Consider the following 19,159-nt stretch of genomic DNA (forward strand, 5'->3'; position numbering starts at 1 on the left):
TCTCATTTATTGACAATTAAAAACCCTTAATCTATTTTTTCTAGATTAAAAATTTTGATCGACATAACATTTAAACAAAACAATGAGCAAATAAGAGTTTCTAAAAAAAATAAAAAATAAAAAACTAAACTGTAAAAGTACTTAAAACTATTATGTAGTAAAGTTTTCTGCTGAATGATCAATAATTTTTATTAAATTGTTTATTAAATGATAAGCATTCGATTATCAACTCGATATACTATTTTTACATGTAGCCTAGCAACAAATATATTAGAAAAAAAATATGGCATATTTCTATGCATATACGAAAATATATATATAAATGAATATCCATTATTATTAGAGATAAACATTTTTATTTTGGAATAATTATTTTCTATGAAGGATAATATTTAGTATATAATTTATCATTATTGCAGTATATTAATTTTATTTGTTTTTTATGAAGAGGAAAATATGAAAAACCGAGAGGGACTCAAACTATTCACTTACATTATTTTACTTGTCATTATAAAAGATAATGTTGGTAAGTTTTGTAGAATAATGAAAATAATATTGTAATTATTATTTCATTGAATATGTTAAAACATATCACTAACTAATATTAATTATATATTATGACATTCATGAACTTAATATGCGAAAAAATTTTTACACTTTTGTAAGAAATGAAAAAGAAAAGTGAGTAAAACAATATACTTGTGGAAAGAGAATATTGTTAGAAATTTGACACTTTATAAGATTGTTAATTGGTAAGATGGTGGAGAAAGTCAGGTGAATGATTTTGATGGAGTTTTGTTCTCTAAGCTGGATGGTTTAATCATGGAAATTTCATCGTTCTTTTGAATGACATCAGATCGAAATGAAGTGTTCGAATTCCGCCACATATAGTTCACAGCTTGTCCTGTAGAACTTGATGTTGAATGATTCCTGTTTATCTTAAACTTGTCATTGTTTACTTGTTTATTTCGGTTGTATCCCCCAATTGGAGGTCTACAAGACAAGCTGTGAACCACATGAGGATAAATTGGAACACTTCACTTTTACCTGAATTTTATGCTGATGATGTTGTTCAGAAGCATGATGAAAGCTCCACAACCAAACCATCCAGCTCAAAGAATAAAATTCCATCAAATCTATTTATTATTTATAACAATTCAAACAAATAATTCAATGTTAGGTAGATGGTTGAAAAGAAAAGAAACGTATTGTGAAATTTAATATAATACTCTAGAATGTAATAATAAATACAATTGTAATAATTTGATTTTGTGTTGTATGCTACTGATGTCAATAGATATAAGTAGTATGTCTCATTAATCGGAAGTGAAATGCCTGGAGGCAGAAAGTCAAGAAGATCGAAGAAAAGGAAACGAGAACAGAGAATGAAGCCTTAGACGATTGACTGACATTTTTCAAATGTAGTATTTATTATATGGTTCTCAAATTTTACCAAGATGTCCTGTAATTTGTATGTTCGAATACATTCGATTGTCCCCACTTGTATTCTCCTTCACTACAATTTGAATTCAGAAAAATACTTTTGATCACAAATATGAATATTAACACTTTGATACAGTTACATTGACTTGGTGGGTCCTCAATTCAATGAAACATGAGTCTTGGATCCAATTAATAGCTACAATAGAAATATACTAAATATTCATACAACTCCACTATAAGGATTTGTCTTTTACCTAATATCACATGTTTAGTGATTTATGTTAATTAATGATATACTACTTACTTAGTAATACTAACATAATTTTGCCGCTAGTTACGGGTCCTAAAAATGATAATTACTATACTTTTTTTTCTAAAAGTTCCCTGTAATTATACTTCAATTCGATCGTATAACTTAAAACATACTGCCATACTGCATTTCACAAATCTTATACTATTAACTTATTGGTTATATTATTTTGTCTTATATATACTTTACTCTAAGTACGAACAACAGGTAAAAAATAATCATTCAAAGTCAAACAGTACCAGTTAACTGTTTCATTGTAGTTCAAAACTATTTACTGAACCATAGTAACAATCTAACATAAGGTTAAGTTTAAGACCTGTAGATTTTGTTGTCAACATAAAACTTTTCTTTTTCCTTTTTTTTCTCAAACATTCTAAATGTAAACATTTTTGTCTTGAGAATTTATTTAGATAAACTTGAAATATAATCGATCACTGCATAAAGCATCAACAAATCATATGATAATCAAAAAACAAGTTATTAGATTAGAATTTATTATTATTATTATGTTCCCTAGTTATGATTTACTTGACAAAAATATTACTGATTAAGGCTTCAACGTAGAAAAATATAAAGATTGATTTTCGAATAAAAATTTTAACTTTATATATTATGCCAATTTATCTGATATTGAATGACGACTGTATTCTTAGAAAAAAAACTGTTTTAAAAAATCTTTATCAATTTCAATATCTTCCATATGTTTGCAGTTTGTTAATAACTGTCTTATATGGTTTGTTTAAACTTGTATATTATAAATAAGAAAGTTTAATGTTTATTAGCTTAAGTTTTGATGGGTCCAATTGTTAGATGAGACTTTGTTTTCAGCTATGATCAAGTGCATAAATGAATAGAATAATAACGATAATTAAAAGTTTTAAGTGATCTTTCCCATGGAAATATTTGAGTTAAGAAAATTGAATTTATAGTCTGAATTACAAACATAACATGTAGTGTTCATCAGATGTATCTCTAGATTGAATAAGAAAGTAGTAAAAAATTTACATGACTGTTTAATCAGTATTATGATGGATTTTGTAGAGATTATAGTAATTTTAATAGTTGAGATCATGAGTCCATTGAAGCTAGACCAGCATGGAAAACCTGAAAGCATTTTACGATCGTTTCAGTCTATTGTGAGACTCCCTTTTATATTAACCAACATATGCTCACTATTGACTGGATTCAATAAGTATTTCCTGGAGTTCTAGTGAGAAGCCGTGATCAAAGGAGTTCAACCGAGTCTGTTGTGAGATAGTAAGTCACTGAAGACAGTGGTGAGTGGCTCTCAATTTCGTTGATTAGTTTAAGTTAGACATTAAAATCGTTGGATGCCGGCTCAATGGTCCAGAGGTTAAGCATTCCCGGAAGAGACTAATAGGTCCTGTGTTCGAATGTCGCGGGGGCGGGATCGTGGATGCGCACTGCTGAGGAGTCCTACAATAGGACGGAACGGCCGTCCAATGCTTCCAGGTTTTCCATGGTGGTCTAGCTTCAGTTGACTCATGATCTCAACTATTAAAAACTGTTTAATTAGTAATGAAAATATTTTATTGAAACAACTTTTTACTATTTTCCAAATTTTAATAATATCTGTCATTTTAAAGATAATGTAAAATGAAACATCAAAACATTTTTTGAGATTTATCAAAAACAACTTTTCAGTTGTTCGAAAAATGAAAAATCATTAACTTTAAATCCTATGCGCTTCAATCAATAGGACATTTTGTAAAACACAGCAAGATAGTATGTTAAAAAAAGGAGACTACTAAATCACTACTCATTTTCTCACATCAAAGTATTATTTTGTAGTTTATAATATTGACTAACCATAATTAGATAAATACTGTAAATGAGGAAGAGCTGAACATCATCTTTGACCTATTATGAGACTCCTTAAAAGTGAGTCTTCACGATCCCACAGAGGATCTACCAGAGACCTGCAGTCAAGTAGTGTGCCTGTATTAGTTAGATCTGTGGAATCATTGAATGCTTTCTCAGTGGTCTGAGAAGCTTCATATTTTGTACCACTACATTCTCATTTACCTACATTTCTCTTAATAATAATAATAAAATATCATATTCTGTAAAAGTATAACTTTGAATTTTTCTGTAACTAGTTCATTAGTAATTCATGATAACCGATGTATATGATACATTTTTGGAGTAATCAGCTGATACATACAATGGGCTAAATAGTGCATATAAAGCCTTATTACTAAAGGAAGAATAATCACCAAATTTTTATTTTCTGGAGTATGTTAGACAGGGTTTTAATAATCAATATATAATATACATGCAGTGAGCAGAGAACTCAATAACAGTGCACACCAATGAAGAATATTTGTCAGGGAAAATCAGATAAGTCTTTATTGTCACAATATATTAAAATCAAAATTTCCTTCTTGTACAACTAAACATCAGGTACATCAGCACACGCTGGACATAATCTTCAACTATGATGGGCTAACTCATTGTATATCAACTTTTTTCGAATCATTATCAATTTACCAATCTGTCTCTTGTTACTGATTAAAATGATTATTTGATAAAATGAACGAATAGAGCGAAGAAATTTTTTTCAATTAGTTTCTCGTAATGACTATATATATATAAATGAGTTATAGCAATAAATAACACTTGCCGAGTAGTTGTATTCCATAATGATTATATGTTACAGGGATTATAAAATAATATTGAGTAATTGGAAGAGAGAGAATTATAATAATCATAGTAAATTGTTTGAAAAGTTAAACTGTTGCTACATTGCATGATATAAAAAAACGGTCAATGGTCTGTATTATAGTAGTTATGTAAGAATCAAGAGAAAGATGTTGAGACAATCTAAAAACACAAAAGCGGAAGAAATTAGAAAATGGTTTGAATATTTTTGAAAGAAAATGTTTAATCGTCGTTTGGTAAGATAGAGAGAGTTTTTGTACAAACGTCTTTTGGATAAAAAGTTTTGGTTTGTGATCATAGATTGCGATAGCTTGAGCAATATACAAAAGACGAACTCGTAAACTATGTGGTAACCTTGATGGAGTGCGGCAGATAACTTTAGAAGCTTAATTCAATTTACCCTGATGTCCTGTGCCCACCAAGCGAGCGAGAATAGAACTCTTTGTCACTTCTTACCTCACCTATCCTTTGCTCAATCAAGACAGATGGTCTTCGGTTATGTGATGACACAATTCCCAAATTGTATGCCGTATGTAACTGGCTCCATAAGAACAGTTGAATAGGTAAATACACATGGATGTGGAGAATTCAGACAGTGTTTTTATTGATGATTTTTATTATCGGGCAATTTGAAAAAACAGCATTCAGTTAGGCTATAGAAAATGTTTTCTAAACCATATTTCGTAGCCTTTGAGTTACAATTTCCTCAGTGGCATCACTTTGGAATCATAATTTTAAGAGCAGAACTTTCTTCAAAATGGTAGATACATAGCTCTCTTTATCGTCTCATTCATGTGTTTGTTGGTAGATTTCACTTGATAAATAAAACTATTAAAATGTCAATCAGAATTTAATGCGATAAAATGAATTCATATAATAAGGAAAGATGGATGGTGGCAAGCAGTAGAATCCAGGACGCACGTTTTGTCCTATTCGGGACTCGTAAACCAAATGTTCAAGTCCCAGAGTGAGTATCAACTCTGAAATGTAGGTGCATCCAGCTGACGAGTCACAGATAGGACGAAACGTGCGCCTTGGATTCCACTGCTAGCCACCATCCATTTCTTGCACATAATGTTCGTGACTTAAAGCAAAACGCACAGTATGAACATATGCCAATAAAAGACTGATAAACGTCAGTTCTAAACATCAATAGAAAGATTCGAGTAAACAATCCCAAGTGAATTTAGAATCGTATTAGTTTATAAAACCTTTTCATCGATTTTCAATAAATTCTGTACTTTCATAAAAACAGTCTAACAATTTGTATTCACTAGTGTTGTGATATCATAAATGACAAGATAATAACTTATACTTTTCATTTTGTGAGAGACATCAAAATTTTCTTATTCGATTATTTGATTTGATTATTATCTTTATTGAATAAAACTATGAAGAATCAATTATTAATGTTGATAACAGATGGAAGTATTTGGAAGTTGTTAAATAACTTGAATTTATTTCATGACAGTTTCTTAGTGAAGTAAAACAAAAAAAGACAATAACCTGTCACTTTTTTAAATCTGAGATTAGCATGTTTTGCAGAAAATCTTTATATTCAAGAAGAAACAGATAATGTACAATAATATGATTATCTTCTGACAAAGCTTTGACATTTTCAAAACTCACTATCTAAAAAGAGCTTCTTATGAAAGTATAAAGTAATATTCATATATTTTTATATCATTCTTATCAGTATTATGGTATATGATGGAAACAACAAACACAGTCTGATGAAACACACTGGATATCCCAATATTTATTCATTATCCGTATATAAATAAATCAGAGTTTTATTTATCTTTTTTCGACAAGATTCGGCTTAGAGCTTAATATATATGAACTTGTTCCTAATTACTGAGTTACAATAGACAACAGTTATAATCGGTCATTAAACCAGTCTATATAATTTATACATAGACAACAATTTAACAATTAATCATGTCTATGTTTAAATCATTCTGAAATGCAAATATACCTAACAAATTCAATAAAACAGTAATTATTGATTTGCAGTAAACAGTAAAATCTCCATAACCCTATATTGAAAAATGAAACAACCAAAAGAGAAAAATACTTTGAAAGGTTTTTGTTAACTAGAATCAATGAGATCTAATTAAGGTTATAAGTAGTTATTTTTGCAAATTATAAAACAAAATTCTTTCTGCAAACTATTATTTATGTACCTAATGTATTTTGAATAATTGAATTATACATTTACTTATCTAAATAGTCAATGTATAAATTACAGTAGAGTAATATTACACAACTTGTTTGTGATTGTATTAATTTGGAGGGAATCAAGGCAGAATTTTAATTTTCTTTTTAAAAGTAACAATGTTTAATATTATTCATCGAATTAAAATTGAATTGAAATTATCTACTTAGATTCTAGACAAGGGTAAATTGTGCTTGAACTTATTATGTAGATAATGTACTTGTTATAGTTTGGACTTTTGTAAAAATGTATGAATCCCTGGAAATTTATGTGGAAATGAATGATGATTTTAAAGATTGATCTTTTGTCATATATTTTATGTATAGTTATTTAAATTTGTATCTATCCGAACATGTGTAAACTAGTAAATACAATTAAGTAATGTGTGGTTATTTATTAGATGGTGAGTTCTATGTAAGTTATATGATGTATTTTACCAAGTATTTTTTTTATAAATTGTATTAGTTAGAAATTTAAAACACTAGTTAACTTCATTCTGTCTTCTATTGTAATGTAAACACTTTCCTTAAGAATAGAATAAGAAACAAATGTTAATGTTGCAAAATTTTAACATTAATCATTGAATGTAAATAAGTTCCTATTTATTGTCAGTCTTTCAGAATAGAGCTTAAAAGATTCTAATGTGTCTATAATCAAGGTATACTGAATTATATCAAAAAGACACCTTGAAGAATTCTCATTTAAAATGAACTTGACACAACCTGTCTATGCACAAGAACTATCCTATTTATTTAAGCTTCTGATAGTTTTGCCAGATCAAATTTTCAAACAAGCAGTATGGTCGAAAAATAAGTTTCCTATCATTTAATTATCTTCGTATTACAATCACATTACTTTATACTGAGTGTATCCACTAGGAGAATTCCATCCTTACCCATGTTGTATTAACGATAGGTAATCATGTAAATCTAAGAGTTGAAATTCAAAGACTTGGGAACCAGAAAATCATACTTTGATAGCAGTGTTCATACCAGTAGTTTCATAAAACTGACCATTACAATTATTCATAATTTTCTGTTGTCTAATGACCCAATATTAGTTATTAATTTATAAACACAGTAGAATGAATAAAATTCAGTCTTAGTAATCATATTTGATTACGATAACCAAATCTGACGGTTTTCGACAGTTTTATTTTAAGATAAAGATGACTAAATGACCCTAGAAACCTATGAAATTTCGAAAAGTGTAGGTAAAGCGGAGCTTCCTGTTTTATCTTAACAGCCTTCTATGTATTCGTAAAAAACAACAGATCTTATTTAGTAAACTGAAAATATCTAACATATCCTTTTCCCATTCACGATCTGCACAATTAGTAAACGAAATAATTTGTACTCTACACATTCATTCTACTCTAAAACTGACTTAAGCACAAACCCAATAGGTAAAAATGGATTACAATGACCTGGATAATTTGAGAATTTTTCTCATGTTAAGAATTATTGAATACTACTGAAGCCGTTGTTAGATGTTGATCGCAGATGGTATATACTGTTCTAGGTTAACAAGTGGCCTTTAAAATGTTTCCAACACGATTTACCTATCTACCATGGAAGATGTGGTCTTTATATTCCTTAAAAGACGTTTGTTATCAACCATTAGGCCAATAACCTGTTTATCCAATATACTACAATTGTGTTTATCCTACTAGATGTTTTGTTAAACTAAACACTTCAGTACTACACAGAAGGTACAGTGACCCAAATTCAGACATATAAAATTTGTCAGTAATTATTTTTTGTGCATTGTTCGATAGTTGAAGTTGATCGACAGGAAACCTTAAAATTGGGTTTCATACTAGCAAGGCGTACCCACAATTTTGAGGGAATCAGTATTCCACAGTGACCTGAAACCTACATCATTCAGTTTCACAATTTGAGACATAATTACTGAGCTATTCAGTATATTGTTAACCTTCAGTAAGAATAAAATATTTACATTAATTGATCAATGATTTGTAACTGTGATCATATATATGTCTATAACTAAGTGTTGATCAACCTTTGTTTATCTAATCGTAACGTAACATATGACCATTTGTTATTCATTTACATCTTATTGTCTAATTATTTCACTTTTTTAGAAACTCACTACTCAAATAAATCATCTCATTTTTATTTTCTAATAATCAACCAAAGTTTAGAAAATATGATGAAGAAAAAACAAAACTTTTGGGCAAAAAAAAAGAAATATCTCACTGATAAATAGAGTTTTAACTTTAAAAAAAGAAAACGTATTCATTTGAAATGATTTTCTTTTTTAATAAATTTCAAATATTAGTGAAATTATGAATCAATATTAAAAAGAAAATTTTTTTCTCGTTTTTATTCTTCTCTTAATTAATTTTTTTGATTCATTCAACTAACTAAAAAGAAGAACAAATTTGTAAGTGATAAATCTATCAAATGAGAAAAAAGTAAATTTTTTTGTTTAAATATTTAATAAATTGAAATTATTTGATTTCATAACTGAAATTCAAATGACTATGACTATTTTCTTTAGCCTTAACAATAAATTTCAAGAGTATTATTGAAATATGTATTTAGTAGACTGGCGAGACTCTAATTTATGGACGACCTTTGAACGAATCATAAGTGACCTTGAGAAGTATTAGCTAATCAGCAAATAGTCAGTATTGAGTAAAAATATGTTATACAAAACCATGGAAATAAAGTGGATACATTTCTTATACGTGGTTCAAAAACTTGTCAAGGTTAGAAAAAGGTTCAGAGGTTCTAAAATCCTAATGCATGCAGTAGAGGAAACCATCCATACGGCTACAGAATAGTCGGGCTCTGGAGCCATGATAAAGTCTCAAAAACTCTTTTAGCCTCGACCACATAGTTTCAATATTGTTTGTGTGCACTCCGGTTGTTGAGTGCACAAAATGCTACTTGTGGATAACGACACGATGCACATAATCAAGCCTATGTAGGAGTCTGTACACTCTCCAATCATACGTATATATTATAGTACCCGGCTGCAGCCAGTGTTACTGGTGCTTTTATTATCCAGTTCTCGATAATTGTCGTAATTTGCCTTAGTTAGGAATTATGTATAGGGTTTTCATCACTAACTGACATCAGCTATAACGCCAGAAATTTATTTAGCCAAATAAATGAAAGGCTTTCGCGTTAAAATCAGTGATCTATTATCCTATACTTGATTGATTCGTCCACAAATTATAGTCTTGCCGTTTTATTTGTTATAGCCGCTCAATTATCACGTTTTGTACAAAATTCCCTGTGAACCGATCGTACGTTAGCATTCAGCACTGAAGTTGGCACCGTAACCTTGAAATCTATAAAACGCCTTTCATTGGCTCGTCCATAAATTAGAGTCTCGCCAGTAGATTTAGTTGATTTTTTTTCGTTCAATAAATAACATATTGAGAAGTAAGTTGTCGCTTATTGTAACCATGTTTAAAATTCAATTTAAACTAATGATAATATGATTAATTGATCTTACTGTAATTAAAAACGAAATCATTATAGAAAATGTTAGAATTTACATCGATTTTAATACAATATTAATCGATTATGTCATCTTTAAAATGATCAGTATCATTAGATGATATGTTTAAGTAGTATAAAAGGAGATATGAAAAGTTATTCATTAATGTACAGGCTGATATGAATAACAAACGACAGCTGTTTGAATATTCTGTAGATCATTAATTACGTCTGAAAACGTGTTTTACTATGGATAAATGCAAAAAATACATTAGGAATGAATACATCATAAGCTTATTATTGTAGACAATAATAAGTTGTATAGGTTTTTCTTAAATAAAATGGACTAACTCAATGTTTTTACGTCCCTGTTACAAATGACTAGAATGTCTGACTAGCTATCTATTCTATAACAATGACTTAAGCTACTAAGATTGGTTTTTACAAAAATAGGTATGGTGATGAGTTAATTTTGGTATGCTTACATTACATTATCATGTTAAATTTAAACTCGAAATACTCGTATGTAAGTTCACTGCTTAAGATGAAAACAACATCGCAGTTTCTTAGAATATAGCAAGTTTAGTATGATTGTGCAGATTAGTGCGTAAATCTCTTGGAAGGCATTTTTGGAGTAATTATCAATCTGCACTGTTGATATGTACAATTAAATTTATCTCATAACTACTTCATGGAAAAATTACTTACTAAACTAATCACTCATATTTGAATTGTTTCTCCCTATAATTTACTTATTTTGTATTAATCATTTAAAGATTCCCATCATATTAAAAGACTAATATTTGAACGAGGAATAATCTTTTTGATATATTCTCTTCAGGTTCTACATATATATATCCAAATTATTAATCCCAAAAATGGCCAGGTTAAGGGCAATTTACATCGTTTAAAGTTGAAGCATGTTAATTTAAGATTGCCAAACAGAATAGAATAAACTTGTTAATGTTGATGTGACTCATATAGAATTTTAATTTGAATCAGCTTATATGTTAAGTGAAAAATGAAGATCCATGATCAGAACCAATATGGGTCAAATAGGGTGAGAGAAATAATAGTGCCATTACAGTCAAATGTTTAATGGAAGACTATATTCTGATCGTGGTTCTTAAATTTTCGCTTAACATATAAGCTGATTCAAATTAACATCCTATGTGAGTCACATCAACATCAATTATTTTATTCTATTTTGTTTGACAATCCTAAATTCACATGCTATGACTTTAAACGATGCACTTTGCCTTTAACCTGATCATTTTTCAAATTATTAATTTGGACATATTTTGTATTATCACTGGTTGAAATCATGAGTCAATTGAAGCTAGACCACCATGGAAAACCTGGAAGCATTAGACGGCCGTTTCGTCCTAGTATGGGACTCCTCAGCATTGCGCATCCACGATCCCACACCCCGCAAGATTCGAACCTAGGACCTATCAGTCTCGCGCCAGGCACTTAACCAATTAGACCACTGAGCCGGCACCTAACGGTGTTAATGTCTAACTTCAACCAATCCACGAAGTTGAGCCACCGTACACCATTGTCTTCAGTGAGTTGATATCTCACAACAGACACGGTTGAACTCTACTGGTAACAGCTTTTCACTAGAACTCGAGGAGTATCTCTTGAAGTCAGTCACTAGTGAGCAGATGATTATTATCGGAATAGGTTTTGTGGAGATTTTAGAAATTTTAATGGTTGGGATCATGAGTCAATTGAAGCTAGACCACCATGAAAAACCTGGAAGCATTGGACGGCCGTTTCGTCGGCTTAGTGGTCTAGTTGATTAAGCGCCTGGCACGAGATTGATAAGTCCTGGGTTCGAATCTTGCGGGGTGTGGGATCGTGGATGCGCAATGCTGAGGAGTCCCATACTAGGACGAAACGGTCGTCCAATGCCTTCAAGTTTTCCATGGTGGTCTAGCTTCAATTGACTTATGATTTCAACCAGTGAACTTTCTAAATTCTCCATAAAACCACTTCTGATATTTTGTATTAGCCTACTCATAAGTAACTTATAGAAATCGCCTAAATATTTTAAACTAATTCAGAAAATAAAGTAATCCTGCTTCATATTCCATTATAATTTTTTAGACGCTCATATTGGTTGTTACGTCTGCGACGAATGCGCGAACCCTTTCAGCTCTCAAGTGACAGGAGTATCATTAAATACAGAGTGCCGTTTTTGTAAGGTGTGTTCATAAGTAAATCTTTTTTTAATTATCATTACGTATTTGTAATAATGGAGATTTTATAAAGCCTTACTAATTTTGGTTAAAAAATTACTGAGTTTCTTGTTCCCATTTGCTTGAAAAGAATTGAGACCTGATGAAATCCTTGTTAATTTTAATCAGCACAATTTAATCATTTTATCAACTTCATGTTTAAAATTCAATAGCTGAATTCATGAGTCAATTAAAGTTAGACCACTATGGAAAACCTGAAAGCACTGGATGGCTATTTCGTCCTAGTATGGGAAAATTAGAATTAACGAATAAAAATACATGATGGTTGACTTCACTATCTACTTCTCTTTGTTTGCAAAAATTCAACTCAAAATTGTCGTAAACGTTTTATAAAAACACTTCACTATCAATGATTATAAAATATAATAGCTCAAGAAATCATCAATAATATTCATAATAGAAGACGGAGAAATTATGAAAGATAAATATCTAAAGTTGTGTTATGACTGAACATGCTGTAAATCAAGACCAATACATTATTTCTTTAATTAATCTGTTGATCTAGATGGACGGATAAAGTTATTTGTCAACTTCATTTTTTATAAAACTACTATTAATCAATTTTGCTGTATTAACACAAATCATACTAAATTGTATTTTCTTAGAACTTAATAAATATAAGATCTTTAATGTCAATTAGAAAAGAATATAAATATAGTCTGTGACCACATTTGCAATGCCACAGTTATAGTCAGCTATTATAGATCTAATACATTTCATAACATTTGCATAAGAAGTAACGAAACTTACTGAAACTCCACATTTTATTGGATCAGTAGGCAGGGCTTTTATAATTGCAAACTATTGTAAGAAAATTTAAGCTTATACAAAATAATTTGAATCATGCTACTGATCAACTTAAGTCATTATTCTATAAACATGGTCGGCAGACTACGTTATCAATGCAATGCATCCATTCTCCATTGTTTCAGTTAAGCGAGTATTATGGAACGGTGAATAAAACAATTCAGTTTGTAAAAAAAAAGAATCCATTGTTAGTGACTATAAATTATTCTATAATTTCTTTGAACACTCATAAATAATGTGATAATGATAAATAAAATACAGTTTATTGGCTATCATGCCACATCTATAATTCGCTATATTGTGGCGTGTGCTACAGATTTCGGCAGATATAAGTAGTACGTATCACCAGTTGAAAGTGAAATGACCAGAGTCAGAAGGTTAAGAAAATCAACGAGAAGAGAATGAGAACAGAAAATAATTGATGTGGAGACGAAGAAACAACAAAGTCCGAGACAATTGATTGACATTTTGCAAATGAAACATTGAATGTATGGTTCTCAGATTTTACTAAGCGATTATGTAATGTTATATTAAAATACACTTGGTTGTACCCACCTGCTTTCTCGTTCATTACAGTGTTCTTGTATTTTATAGACATTAAATTTAAGAAGAAATTCATTTATTAGTATTGAAATTCAATACAACTTATTATTCTCATTAGTTTTAACCGTCTAGAAACAGCTAACAAGTTGACATATCTGCATATGTTTATTGCTTATCCATAAATAAGACCTACTATAATAAGTTTGTAACAAATAAAAAGGTAAATACAAAGTATTATTGAGTAATCACAAACTTTTTTTCAGATAATGTGAAATACTTCATTCACTTAAACCGAATTAACTCCGCCTGTAGCTCTTCTAAAGTTACTGCCGGTCCCAAGCCCGGGTAAAGGAGGAGGGTTGGGCATGGGGTTAGAGTCCCCATCCCGTAGAAAACTAACTCTCTAAAAAACGCTAACCAGGAAAAATAATTCAAACCCTTTAAACTCTGCTCTGGGAATTAGAAGGTCTTCATTTAGAAGAACTATGACGCCTCATGGTGAAAGCCGAGTTCCTTCGGAAGCCACGAGGCCGATGCCCCTTCTAAAAACCAGAGCAAAAAATGTGGGAGACCGGGAAGACCAGTCAAATAGCAACGGAAATGAGGAGATACAACTTGGCAGTACTGGGAATCAGCGAAACCCACTGGACCCAAGCTGGACAACTAAGGCTAAATACGGGAGAGATGCTACTATACTCCGGTCATGAAGAGGAAAATGCTCCACACAGTCAGGGAGTTGATCTAATGCTGTCCAAAGTAGCACGAAATGCACTTGTAGGATGGGAATCTCACGGATCCAGAATCATCAAAGCATCATTCAAAACAAAGAAGGAAGGGATCACAACGAATATTATTCAATGTTATGCACCCACCAATGATAGCAACGACGACATTAAAGATCAATTCTACGAGCGGCTGCAGTCAATCATAGAGAAGTGCCCAAGAAAGGACCTCACTATTCTGATGGGAGATCTAAATGCCAAAGTCGGAATAGACAACACCGGATATGAAGATATCATGCGACGACATCGACTGGGAGAGAAATGAAAATGGGGAAAGATTTGCAAATTTATGTGCATTCAACAAATTGGTCATAGGCGTCACGATATTTCCACACAAACATATACACAAAGCTACATGAATCTCACCGGACCATACCACAGAAAACCAGATGGATCATGTTTGCATCAATAAAAAATTCCGAGGGACAATGGAAGATGTGAGAACCAGGAGAGAAGCTGACATAGCTTCAGATCACCACCTAGTTGTGGTCAATTTAAAACTGAAGCTAAAGAAGAACTGGACAAGTGGACAAACAGCACTACAAAGGTTCAATACGGCCTTCCTTCGAGATACTGACAAACTCAGTGAGTTCAAGATAGCTCTCAACAACAGGTTCCAAGCCTTACAGGATCTACTGAAGGAGGAAGAAACTACTATGGAGGACAACTGGAAAGGTATCAAAGAAGCATTAACTTCAACGTGTCAAGAGGTTCTGGGCCTCAAGAAGCATCATCATAAGGAATGGATCTCTATAGAAACACCGGACAGGATCAAAGAAAGGAAAAGCAAGAAGACAGCAATTAACAACAGCCGAACACGAGCAGATAAATTCCAAGCACAAGTTGAGTACATAGAAGCAAACAAGCGATTGAAGAAGAAATCAAAATGGCCATCAGACAAATCAAGAGCGGGAAAGCAGCAGGACCCGACAACATACCAGCTGAAGCACTGAAGTCAGACATCGAAGTAACTACAAACATGCTTTACCTTCTATTCAAAAAGATTTGAGAGAAGGAACAAGTGCCTACGGACTGGAAAGAAGGACACTTCATCAAAATTCCAAAGAAAGGAGATCTGAGCAAGTGTGAAAACTACAGAGGCATTACACTACTGTCAGTACCAGGAAAAGTCTTTAACAGACTATTGCTGAACCGGATGAAGGACTCAGTAGACGCCCAACTTTGAGATCAACAAGCTGGATTCTGTAAGGATCGGTCGTGCACAGACCGAATTGCGACACTACGGATCATCGTCGAACAATCAGTTGAGTGGAACTCGTCACTGTACATCAACTTCATTGATTGTGAAAAGGTATTTGACAGTGTAGATAGGAGGACGTTATGAAAACGTCTTTGACACTACAGAGTTCCTGAGAAGATTGTCAACATTATCCGGAACTCATATGATGGACTACAGTGCAAAGTCGTGCATGGAGGACAGCTGACAGATGAATTCCAAGTAATGGCCGGAGTCAGACAAGGGTGTTTATTCTCTCCCTTCCTCTTTCTTCTGGTGGTCGACTGGATTATGAAGACCTCGACATCTGAGGGAAAACGCGGAATACAATGAACAGCTCAGAACCAATTAGACAATTTGGACTTCGCAGATGACCTAGCCCTCCTATCGCATACACACCAACAAATGCAGATAGAGACAGCCAGTGTAGCAGCAGTCTCTGCATCAGTAGGCCTCAGCATAAACAGGGGGAAAACCAAGGTCCTCAAATTCAAAACAGAGAAGAGCAATCCAATCACTCTTGACGGCGAAACTCTGGAAGATGTAGAATCCTTCACATACCTGAGAAGAATCATCTATGAACAAGGAGGTTCAGATGCAGACGTGAAGGCGAAGACTGACAAAGCACGGGACACATTCCTACAATTGAAGAACATATAGAACTCGAAACAACTTTCAACCAATATCAAAGTGAGAATCTTCAATACGAACGTCAAGGCAGTTCTACTGTACGGATCTGAAACATGAAGAACTACAACAACCACCATCAAGAAGGTACAAGTATTTATAAATGGTTGACTACGCAAGATACTCAACATCCATTGGCCGGATACTATCAGCAACAGCCTTCTGTGGAAGTGAACAAACCAGCTTCCAGCTGAAGAGGAAATTAGGAAAAGACGTTGGAAGTGGATAGGACATACATTAAACAGATCATCAAACTGCACCACGAGACAAGCCCTAACTTGGAATCCTGAAAAGAAGCGGAAAAGAGGAAGGCCAAAGAACACATTACTTCGGGAAATGGAATCAGATATGATAAGGATGAATAACAACTGGAAGGAGCTGGAAAGGATTGCCCAGGACAGCGTTGGATGGAGAATGCTTGTGAGCGACCTATGCTCCTTCACAAGGAGTAACAGGCGTAAGTAACTTAAACCTAATTGGCGAGACTATAATTTATGAACGAGTCAGTCAGATTTGGGATAACAGATCTTAAATTTTGACGCGAAATTCATTCATCTGTTTGGTTAAGGGCGTTTCGGGATTTTAGCTGAAGTTTGTTTGTGATGAAAACTTTAAATCTAATTCTTAACCCTAATCATCAACTGTAAATCGTAATCCTTATTCTTCACACAGTTTTATAACTCACATTTAGCCCTCTTGAGTTGGTTGACATTCTCAAGACCACTTTAACGTCGCTCAAAAGTCGTCCATAAATTATAGTCTCACCACTGAATTCACTAATTTTAAGATTATTACCACTTATTACGAGCTTATAAGCTCAGGTTTAAAGCATTAGGTTATCCGAAGAAACATACTGACAGAGAATCGGAATATAGAAAGAGTTAGCAATTAATGATGTGATCACATTTCAGATAAAAACTACTTTCAAATACTTATACACGTACAATGTCTTTATTTTCACTTTGTTTTAAGTAGTATTATGTCAGATATTTCAATGTACAATGATCCGCTTTCTTATTTTCCTTTTACATAAAGACTACACTTACTTATAGTAAGAATATGGTGACAATAAATATTGCAAAATCATGTGGTCAAATGAATGAAACTTGTGTAAATAGATACATTGCTTGGTATAATACAACAACGGAAGAAAATTGTTGTATTACTGACTTATGCAATGCATCTAATGTTCAGTTTTCAAAGTCAATAGTTGGTCTTTTCATATCTGGCTTAATTATCTTATTAACTTGTTAAGTGTTATAACACTACTCAAATTAAGCACACTTTTAAAGGATACATACTATCAATCAACAACTGTCAAAGATAAACATAACTTTTGAATAAAACAATGTAATCATTTAAATGAAGTAGTATTCCACTTGTTTACTTTATTGATGTTGTTTTTTTTCATTATTTTTTAATGAGCTACATTCATCTTATCATCCGCACACCATTGTTTGCACACAAGTTACTTTGTATTGATTTTTTATGTGCTTAAATCTCACCAATGTAGTAAGATGACCTATTGATTAATCCACCTGACCATGAATTATGAGCTAATTATGATGAGAATTGTTTATAATAGGTGACCTACAGATAGATTTTGTTTTTCAAATAAAGAAGTCGAGTGCCATTATCTGTAAAGTTATTTTGGCGAGATTATAATTTATGGACGAACCAATCAGATTTAAGATAGCAGGTCTTCGATTTTGGTGCGAGATTCATCCACTCATTTGGCCAAATACCATTATAGCTTATGTCAGTTCGTGATGAAAACATTAAATATAATTTCTAATCCTAACGTTCAACTGTAAATCCTAATCATAGTTCCTCGCACTAATTTATAGCTCTGGTAAGTAGATGGACATTTTCAAAGTCATTTTAGCGTTGCTCAAAGGTCGTTCATAAATTATAGTCTCACCGTTGTTTTGTTTGCTACATGAAAAGTAGTTACTTAATTTAATGAAATAATTCCTTCTCAAGATTTTTGAATGCATTGCGAAATTCTTCCACAAACAAAGAAGCTTCACCATTGTTCAGTGGGTAAAACGGTTGTTGTCATTTATGACTTTCCATAGTATGACATTTTAAATTTACACTGAAATAAAAATCATTACGAACTACCGATTTTGTTTTAATTACTATAGATATTTGTCCATTTGTACTTGACATAAGACAGCTTAAAATACAATATAAAACCATAAGACCGGTGGGTGCTGGTCAGTTGTCTCATACTTGCAGAAGACAAATGCCTCATGCTCCCTAGTTTTCAAAGGTACCTCAGCCATTAGTATGTGGCAAAATACGTTTTTAAAATAAACGGATTACCACAGACTTCTCAATCACACTAAAATAAAACAAGCAGTTATCCCTTCATTTGTCTCTAAACTAATTCTTATTATTCTGAGATGAATAATGTATTTTACTTGCAGCTTTGGTCTCATACACATCTCAAATGGTAAACTTAACATAGCCACTTTGGCTATGTAATACATGATTGTTGTACACAAATTTTTGACATTAGCACCTACGAAAGAGACTTTACGTTTATAACCAAGGACCAGTACATGTCAAACTGCTCATCACAATATCCAACACCATCATTCAAAGAGAGTGCAAATAAAAAATGAGTATCTATATTTAGAGGAATAAACATACTGTTATAGTGAGCCAATCAGAAGTGGCCAAATGAGGTCACTTGACGAAAAGGGTT

General features: G+C 32.1%; 1 protein-coding gene across 1 annotated transcript; it reads left to right on the forward strand.

Annotated features, from left to right (window-relative positions):
• Positions 1–347: 347 nt before the first annotated feature.
• Positions 348–19,058, forward strand: MS3_00001175 (uncharacterized protein). The gene is made up of 4 exons (XM_051208667.1): positions 348–395; positions 449–526; positions 12,239–12,336; positions 17,482–19,058. Exons 2-4 carry the CDS (start codon positions 457–459, stop codon positions 17,698–17,700), a joined length of 387 nt encoding a protein of 128 aa, XP_051071647.1. The 5' UTR covers positions 348–395; positions 449–456; the 3' UTR covers positions 17,701–19,058.
• The last annotated feature ends 101 nt before the right edge of the window (positions 19,059–19,159 follow it).

The sequence above is a fragment of the Schistosoma haematobium genome, chromosome ZW, assembly GCF_000699445.3.
Source record: "Schistosoma haematobium chromosome ZW, whole genome shotgun sequence".
Lineage (NCBI taxonomy): Eukaryota > Metazoa > Platyhelminthes > Trematoda > Strigeidida > Schistosomatidae > Schistosoma > Schistosoma haematobium.

Bases quoted from the DNA above. Each gene is read 5' to 3' on its own strand.
- MS3_00001175 (XM_051208667.1), top strand. From the start codon at position 457: ATGAAAAACCGAGAGGGACTCAAACTATTCACTTACATTATTTTACTT. The intron at 527-12,238 runs GTAAGTTTTGTA...ATAATTTTTTAG, and splicing joins CATTATAAAAGATAATGTTG to ACGCTCATATTGGTTGTTAC. The intron at 12,337-17,481 runs GTGTGTTCATAA...TTTTACATAAAG, and splicing joins CAGAGTGCCGTTTTTGTAAG to ACTACACTTACTTATAGTAA.